The 9,106-nt window shown below is 48.8% G+C and overlaps 1 protein-coding gene across 2 annotated transcripts in view; it reads left to right on the top strand.

Moving 5' to 3' along the window:
• TRIB2 (tribbles pseudokinase 2) overlaps positions 1-8,860 on the top strand; it is a 26,520-nt gene extending 17,660 nt beyond the window's left edge. The window contains exon 3 of one of the 2 annotated variants that reach the window (XM_007456902.1): positions 6,443-8,860. In XM_007456902.1, coding sequence (XP_007456964.1) covers positions 6,443-6,911 — 469 coding nt within the window. In that variant the 3' untranslated portion in view covers positions 6,912-8,860. The remainder of the gene's footprint in view (positions 1-6,442) is intronic. The other variant, XM_007456903.1, reaches the window with a different exon arrangement.
• Positions 8,861-9,106: the final 246 nt, after the last annotated feature.

Here is a 9,106-nt window from a genome sequence, read left to right as displayed (position 1 = left end):
CCTGCTGAGAGCCCAGGGTGGGTTTTGAGGTTTAAAAGCAAAGCATGATTTGCTTGTGTATACCTTTTTTCTATTTTGGATGCAGCACTGAACATGGAAATCCAGGCTCCGTCACTCACTTTCCAGGTGGTCTTGGACAAGTCACATCTGCTTTCTGTACCTCAGTTTCTTCATCTAGTAAACGGGCAGGTCCAGCTACCATCCACCTCATAAACTATAGCACTTAGATCATGTATGTGATGGTTTTGTAGGTGCTCTGGTGCTGAATAAACCCGGGGCCATATTTGTCTCCATAAACCCAGGGTCTCCCTTAAGAAGTTTCTCTGTCTTGGACACGACACCAAGTAAATCTGTGATGTTGGTGCCAGCATGTCTTTTGGAGAGGACACTGGCATTAGAACCGTCCTGACGTGGATTAGAGCTCAGTTCTTTCAGTTACTCTATGTATGACCTAAAACATTTCATTCTCTGTGCCTCACTTTCCTTATTTTTTAGGAAGTGACACATATAATATTTGCCTTTCAGTTTTGTCATGAGAAATAAGATATGTAGACTGAAAAAAATCCCAGCATTTTATAGATGTTTAATTCGTGGTTTCCTGTTGTTGTTACTGCAATTATTATATCAATATCAGGATGTTACAGAGGAAGGGTTGCAGTCCCTATAGCTTAAGAGTTAAAGGAAAGGTAAAATCGGGAAATCTGAAGCTAGAAGAGCTCTTTTCAGGCCATGTACCATTGGTTCTCATTTTACAGAAGGGAAACTGAGGCTGAGGTCGATTTCGTGACCCACAGGGAGCCACCCAAGCCTCTGCTGAGAGTGGGTAGGACATCAGGTCGGGGCTTTCAATGCGGGTGCGGATGCTCTGTGCAGGTGGGGAGTGGAACTGCATCCTGCTGGTTCTGGCTTCCTCACCTGGCTCAGGATCCGAAGACAAGAGGCCTGGCGCTGGGCTGGGCCTGCACCTGGGACACAGGCTGCCCCCGTGTAAGCCTTGTTCATTCAGAGGTTGAAAGCACAGCAGGCTGTTCCCCGCCTGTGCCAGGGACAGGTTGCAGAATGCACACAGGGATGCAGCTTGCAGGCCAAATCAACCCTGCCTGGGGCTCATGGCTCAGGGCTCTCTCCTCCAAGAAGCTGCAGGAGATAACCACTGTCATTTACAGCTCTTTGGCCACACAAATCTCCACCATCCTCCCTTGTCACTTTCAGGAGTCTCTATGCTTCACGTACCATCTCTGGTCTCATCACCTCCATGAAGCCCATCCTGATTACCTTAGTCAGTACTGAACAATGTGAGCAGGAGTGAGCTGGGCACATATTTGGGGGAAGAACATTCTAAGCAAGGGAAAAAAAAAAAACAAGTGCAAAGGGCCCAGGAAGGTACCGGGGCACAGAATTCATGTCCATTTCAGTCTGCCTGAGGCTCGTTCATCTGTCTTCCTCTCTAGGCTTTGGGGCTGAAGGTAGGTTCCTTATCGTAATAAGAAGGTTAGTTAGTTTCCACCACTTTTTGCCGATTTACTATGCTACGCTCCTTGATAGATGCTGTACTTGCATAGTTTCATTTAATCTTCACAAAAACCGAGACGATGGGTGTGACTTGTCCTGTCTGTGTCTCCCGTGACTAGTTTATTTGAATGACTAGGGCCCTCTGATGCTCCCGTTGATTTTTATGAAAATCGATTTCTCTGCCTGGAAATTCCTAATCCCCAGACTGATCAGGAGCCCTCAGAAGCTGGAAGACTGTTCATTCGTTTCCTCCCACTCTGGCGGGTGCAGGCGCTCCGCCGGGCACTCCCTGCAACACTACTGAGAGGAGAGGGCGAGGCTCCCCCATCCCCGGGGGTAAGCTGAGCCCCAGAGACCTTCTGAAGGGCCCTGCAGAGGTGTGGCACGCCTGTGGGGACCGGAGCTGGAACTCCAGCCGGGCTCGGGCCCGCCACCTATGGGCACCCCGGAAGGTCCTTGTTTAAAGACGTAATCCAGGCTTCTTGCCTCGACCCTTGCCTGGGAGTGATGTAAACAAGTTCAGGATGTTCCCAGAGAGGCAAGGTCAGAAGAATGCCTGGGGCGCCGCATTTCCTCCCCATGCTCTTCTAGGCTTGTCTCAGCCCACCCCGGGGGGACGCCTGCACGCCTGCGCAGAAGAAGCCGGCTCCCTGACCCGGGGTTGCATGCGTGCTGCGCCTCGTCAGGGGGCGGCTTCGCAGCCCAGCCAGCCTGGGTTGCGTTCCTCTGCCCAGAGCTGCGGTGGCGCGGGTCTGGCATCAGCTCCCTGCCCGGAGAAAGGCGACGCTCAGCCGCTAACTAGCCTTCCCCACAAATGAGCTGACCTACCCTCTCTGAGTATTAGACTCGGTGTCCCCGTAAAGGAATAATAGTTCTTGCCTCGGAAGTTGATTTTATACATCTTAAAAAAGAAAATATATGTAGATACCTACTCATGCTTAAATGCAGAGACGGTGTTTGATATCTGGCACTTACTAATTGTCAGAGGCAGCATTTGAACCTGGGCCTCTGACCCCAAGACTCGGAACTGGCCTGGCTTCTGTGTGGCTGTGTCGCTACCGGCCGCACCGAACGCCGTGTGACCACAGATCCGGATGCTCCCAGCCGGAGGCTCGGCCTCTGAAGGGAGGATGAGGCAGGGCCGACGGATCAGCTTAGGGGCAGCGGAGGTCAGCGGCGCATGGAGTGCGTTTTGATTAATTTATTTTTTTAGCGCCCTCAGATTCCTTAGGTATTTGCATGGCTCCTGAGTCCTCGTCTTGAGTTGGGGGAGGAGAGAGGTGAACTCGGGGAGGGGGTTAATTGACAAGAGGGAGACCTTAACCATTTTCGAAGGCCCTTGTCCATGATCTGGAGGGGGGTTCCGGAAGAGCGGTGAGGATGAAAGTGGGGTCCCTGCTGCCCATGGGAGGGAGGGGCTGGGGTTAACGGGGTGAAGGAGAAAGTCGGAATCTAGGGGTGTGAGCCGGAAGGAGATAAGCATGAAAAAAGGGCTTTAGAATAGGCTTATAGCGAAGAGCTTGAGGTGGGGAAGCCCGTCCCCTGAAAGGTCCTGGACGCCACATCTCCCTCCTGCCCTCACCCTGCCGGGCACCTGAGGTGTTGTAATTTACAAAGCCCGCCCCCCGTAGAGCCTTCACCTGGCCTCCACTTAGTCCTGGGAAGGTGTAACTCCTTTACCCGGAGCAGGGGCTGTTGTTCCTTTCAAGGTGAGCTCCCGGGGCTGTCCCTGGGCTCAGCAGCGTGACTGTCCCTTTTACTCTTGGATCGAGGGATTGAGTGTCTACTGTGTGCCGGCTACTAGTCTAGGGGCCGGAGATACCGCAGGGAACACAGGTGGTTTTCTCCACGTTCAAAGTGACCTTAGCCACCTGCCCGGGAGCCCCTGGAGGTGGGGAATGAGGTGAGGACCCTGAAGCGACCACTGGCATCGTAATACAGAGTATCAATGCAGAACCGTGGACGTGTAAGTGTGTAGTATTCCCGGCGGTGATGAGGGGATGCGGGATTCTGGGATGGGGCGCTACTTTGTATAGAAGGGTCAGGCAAGGTCTCTTTAATCAAGTGCATTTATTTGACCACAGACCTGAAAACACTGAGCGGTGCATGAATCAGGAAGAAGAGCATTCCAGGCAGGGGCCTGGGTGGGGTGGGGAGGACCGTGTGCATAGGCCCCAGGAAAGACTGGGCTTGGTCGGCGTATGTGAGGACCGGTGCAGAGTCTGGAAGGGGGGCGCCGTGTGGGTGAAGATGGTCGCCCCCGCTTGGACGAGCTGAGACAGCGGCGGAGGGTTTCGGCGGACACACCCGGCTCCAAACACGAACCCTCTGGTTCCAAGTCTCATTCCACCGGACGATAGCCCCTCGTCACACAGATACGACGGCTTATTATTATTATTTGCCCTGCAATAATTCTTCCCATAGCTGCTCTGCTATGGGTGAACGTGGAGGTGAGGGAGCCTGGCTGGTCCCGAAGCTGGGCAGGAGCTGCTGCTTGTGATGGGGGGCGGGGAAGCTGCAGAGAGAACCCACTGCGGCCTGTGGTTTGCGGCCCTTCCCCTCTGCCCTGTGGGTTTCACCGACTCACCTCCAATTTCTGAACATCTGGTGAGGCTGGTGTGAGTCAGCTCCACCTGCCACCTTAGATTAGAAAAAGGAAAAGGAAGAAGAGATTTGTTTCTAATCCGCTCAATTCCAGATTAGCACATCTAGACCCTTGCTATGTTTACAGATCATTACTAAAGGGCGGGGAGAAGGGCATGTGCACTCCAGATTATAGTAGAATATGGGTGAGCAGATAAAGAAGATGTGTTGCTATATATGACAGAAGCCCAGAATGTTAAAACTGGCAGAGACTTTAAGACTGTCTTGTCCAGATGGATGCACAACTGTGTGCATGTACTTAATGCTACTGAACTGTACACTTAAAGATGGTAAATTGTATCTTATGTATATTGTACCACAATAAAAAAAAATAAAATTTAAAAAAAAGAAGACTGCCTTGTTCAGTACTCTGCTTTAAGGCTGAGAACAGAGAGGTTTAATGACTCACCCACAGCCACACAGCAGATAAGAGATGTAGTCTGGCCTGGAATCTGCTCTCCTACCTCCTAGCCCAGCACCTTTTCCAGTGACCACAACTATTTCTTGCTCATTGATGGAAATTAGGACCAGAAAGTAGTCACCCTTTGGTCTTGGAAACTCCTGTAATCCAAATATAGGATCTTAGAGTCAGCCCAGGCTTTCATCAGACCTTTTGCTCTAGAGAGCTCCGAGCAGTTCTCCTTGGAATAACTTGAGCCTCGCCTCCCTTCAGTGGCTCTTAGGGGAGCTGTGGTGACTGCCTGGAAAGGCTAAGACCTGCAGTTGGAGAAAGAAATAGAAGTAGCAGTGGATGGCCCTGAGTCATGGGCTCTGATTTAGGAATAAAGCCTTACTGTGGTTTCTCCGAGCAGTTTCCTATTCTCTGCTCGTCTGAGCCTCCTGACACCTCAGGGCAGCAGGGTAGATGCTTTGATGGGCCCTTTTGAGATGAAGGAACCAACTGATAGGAATGAGACTGACCTTGTAGGACCTCGTTGGCACTATCCATGCGGTCCCAACCCCTAACTCTAGCCCCTCTTCCCCGTCCCGTGTCCCCTTCGTGGCAGACCACCATCAGTGTGAGGGAATGGGATTAACTGAGTTTACAGGGACTTGGCAGTGGAAGTGTTCTGGCCAGGAGTGTGAGAGGAGGGTGTCAGTTTTAAGCACTGAAAGGTTAATAATGTCTAACTTTCCACTCAGAGAACAGCAGGGCAGGGACACAGGAATTCTTGGGAGGCTCCTGGGCTAAGGAAGGGATGCTAGGCTAGGAGCTTGGGGGCACTGAACACATACTTATTTTGTACTTGGTGATGATATCAAGTCCTTCTGCATAAAGGTGAGTGGTCGGTTCCAGGGACTCAGAGTTTAATGCAGGATTTCTCCACCTCTGTTCTTCCCCATCGTACCCAGGAGAGTCCTGCATCCATCAGCGAGCTCAGTGGTCCTTAACTTGTGGGGGAAAGATTCACACACACACCCATGTACCCATGTGAGGCAGAATCACATATGTGCTGGCGCAAGTGGACTATCTAGTTAACCTGAGTCACATATGTACCAGGTCAAGGACCAGACCCTAGGAGTGTGGTGGGCAGGACAGCAGGCAACTTCAACAGGAAATCTTGGAAAGAAGATGAGGATGTTGGCTTTGGAAGGACTAGGTAATGGGATGCACTCCTGATTGAATGTTCCCTGGCTCTGCCTGTGTCCTAAGAGAGGCAGCTTGGTGCAGTGGAAGGAGCATCCAGGTTGACTTAGGAATATGTGAGGTCAAGTTTTCTCTATTTCCCGACTAGAAGGCTCTGGGCAAGTTACTCAAACTCTCTGAGCTTCCATGTTCTTTTCTGTAAAATGGGGTAATAAAATCCTTTACGTCTAAGTAAAGGGCTGTTGCGAAGCCAAAATGCCGTTGAGTGAAAAGTCCTGCTCCTGTGTTGTATCATGTTCGCCACAAGTTTGCCAGAAGCTGTGGACAGAGCTTCTGTGAGCTTCCCAGCTGGTTGGATCTGAGTTCAAATCTTGTGTCTCCCCATCATGACCCAGGTGTGACTTTGAGAGTATGACTTAATCTTTTTCTTCCTCGTCACTAAGTTGGGGCGATAATAGTGCTGTTTGTGGTTTCTTTACTTGCTGAAGGTTGCAGTCCCCCAGTAGGTCATAAGTTTCATGCATCTTTGCCTCCTGGGTCCCCAGCCCTGGAATAGGGTCTGGCACATAGAAGGTGCTCAGTAGGTAATGTTTGGCTGGGCCAATGAATGAATGGTCATCGGAAACATGAGATGTAATGATGGGATTCGTGGGTCTCAGAGCACCCTTATGAGCTCATGTTTTCCTTCCTTTCTTGCAGGACTCGGGTCAAGCTGGAAAGCCTGGAAGATGCCTACATTCTGCGGGGAGATGATGACTCCCTCTCTGACAAGCACGGCTGCCCAGCGTACGTCAGCCCAGAGATCTTGAACACCAATGGCAGCTACTCAGGCAAAGCAGCTGATGTGTGGAGCCTGGGAGTGATGCTCTACACCATGTTGGTTGGGCGATACCCTTTCCATGACATTGAGCCCAGTTCCCTCTTCAGCAAGATCCGGCGTGGCCAGTTCAACATTCCAGAGACTCTGTCACCCAAGGCCAAGTGCCTCATCCGAAGCATCCTGCGGCGGGAGCCCTCAGAGCGGCTGACCTCGCAGGAAATTCTGGACCATCCTTGGTTTTCTACAGATTTTAGCGTCTCGAATTCAGGATATGGTGCTAAGGAAGTGTCTGATCAGCTGGTGCCGGATGTCAACATGGAAGAGAACTTGGACCCTTTCTTTAACTGAGCTCACACCCCACAGTGACTTAGCAGGTACCAGGAGCAAGAGAGGGCAGCGGAGAGGACTTCCTCCAGGGAACACGTATCGCCTGGTTTGGTAGCAAGAAAGACACTGACACTCACAGGCTTCTTGGTTCAAAGAAGGAAAACTGTCAAGGAGCTGACTGGACATGTAGCATGGGGACCAGAGATGTGAGATGGGGGCGGCCTCCGGGGTCCTGTTGGATGGGCGGGAGCCCCCTGGAGCTTCTTTTGCCTAATGGAGCCCCCCCGGAGACTACCCCTGTCAGTTAGGCTGCTTCCGCCTACCCCACTTTCCATTTTGTTCCAAAATAGTTGCAGATCCTGATAGAATCAAAACTCTCTGCCTCAAACATACATCTTGGCATCGCACTGTTAGCATTTAACTTCTTGTCATGATTCAGGGAAGGTACCATTGGCCAAGGGTTTTTGTTTTGTTTTTTTCCTTTTTAAACAAGCCAACCACCTATCTGATAATTCGCGGGGTTCATTTAAAAAAAATTCGGTGCACACAGACTGACATGAAACCTGGGTGCTAAAACTAAAAGAAAATAAAAATCCATTTTGTGTCTTTTAATTGCGTTCTTCAACTCATTTCTTCTAAATAAACATTGAATATCCTGATCAGGAAATGACATGTTAATAACTTTGCTCTCTGAAGTGGGGAAAAAAAAATCTCTCCTTTAACCCACTATTCTGTTTTGTGTCCATTGGTTTATGGCAGGAAGCTATTAGAAGTCAAACTTCCAGATGCATTACGGCTATCATAGTTTAAAGAAAGAAAAAAGAAAGGAAGACGAAAGGAAAAGAGAAATTCAACTCCTTTGTTTTTTTTTTTTTGGTGAATGATGAGGGCTGCGTTACAGGCATGCCTCTGTCCTGAGATGATAGTGTTAGTGTGAGATCCTGGATACTCTCGGAGTCTGAAGCTTTCGTAACACTCTGATCTCAACTAAACATTTTGTCTTTGTTTTATCGGCAACTAGTGAAACGAAGCAGGTTGTCCCACACGTATAAAATACAGGGCAGCTATTGAGTATGATCTTTTTTGGCTTGGAAGCCCCTCTGGTTAGGACAAAAAAACCTCAGTCGAGACAAGCAGGAAGGAAAATAAGCTGAAAGCTGGGATGATGTAAATGGAACAAGCTCTCTATCCCCATATACGCACCTTTGTATTTTCAAGAACTCTTTTATTTATTAAGGAAGATGTCACATTGTGATGTATTAAGCCAGTGCTTCAATTACGGGTTAACTTGGGTAACATGTTACATATGCTGTAGTTAACATTTATATATATTTTTTTCCTCTGAGTATTTCTGTCCCTGAAATAACCTTTTATTTGGCTTTTCTAGATAGCTTTATTTGATTTCGAGTGGCAAAAATTTTTTTTATGGCTTTTCTATTGCTGTATGATACAGAACTCTTTTGGCATCAATATTTGTGTTTCCAGTACCTCAGTTATTTGGATTTTACTGCCTGTATACGTTTTGTGAAATGGTCCTGTTTTTGGGTAGGTGACACGTGGACTCTAGTATGTAAATGTTACTTGAATCTGTGCTTCATTATAGTATGTGGCATGTATGTTCAGACCTTGGATGCTTTATTCCTACTTAGCGGGATCCCGGCCTCACGTTCCCAGGAGGGCGGCTTATCCGTTCATTGTTGGGAGACAAGGAGGCCATGGATTTGCTCTTGATTCTATTTTGGTAATGGAAGATAAAAAGGAGAGAGGGTTTTTTTACATTCTGAAGATGGGGCTGAGTCAAGAAGGACCTATTTTTCTTCCCTCTCCCTTATTTTTTAAGTCCCCTGTAGGAGGAAAGATTGGTGACATGCATGGTGGGAATCTATGGCCTCTGGTGCTTTGTCCTGTATTTGGTTTCATGTTTTTGTCCTAATCTCTTCAATCAATAAACTTGTGCGTATTTAACTAAATCCCTGGGGTCTGGCAAGTGGTGATTTTCTGCTATTTGGGGTTTGAGACCACCTCACAACAGCCAGGAACTCATCCGTTCTCTTAGGTTGCCACTTTTTAATGAGGGAACCACTATTATTATTTATACAAAGCAAAACTACCTTCTGTCGTGTTTGGGCATATGCTGGCCAAATTAGATGTAATATCTCACTGAATTCACACTTTCAGAGGTGAGAATTATGTTCCTATTACAGATTAGGAAATCA

The sequence above is a fragment of the Lipotes vexillifer genome, unplaced genomic scaffold (assembly GCF_000442215.2).
Source record: "Lipotes vexillifer unplaced genomic scaffold, Lipotes_vexillifer_v1.1 scaffold390, whole genome shotgun sequence".
NCBI lineage: Eukaryota > Metazoa > Chordata > Mammalia > Artiodactyla > Lipotidae > Lipotes > Lipotes vexillifer.
This window is presented reverse-complemented; position numbering and strand designations above follow the sequence as displayed.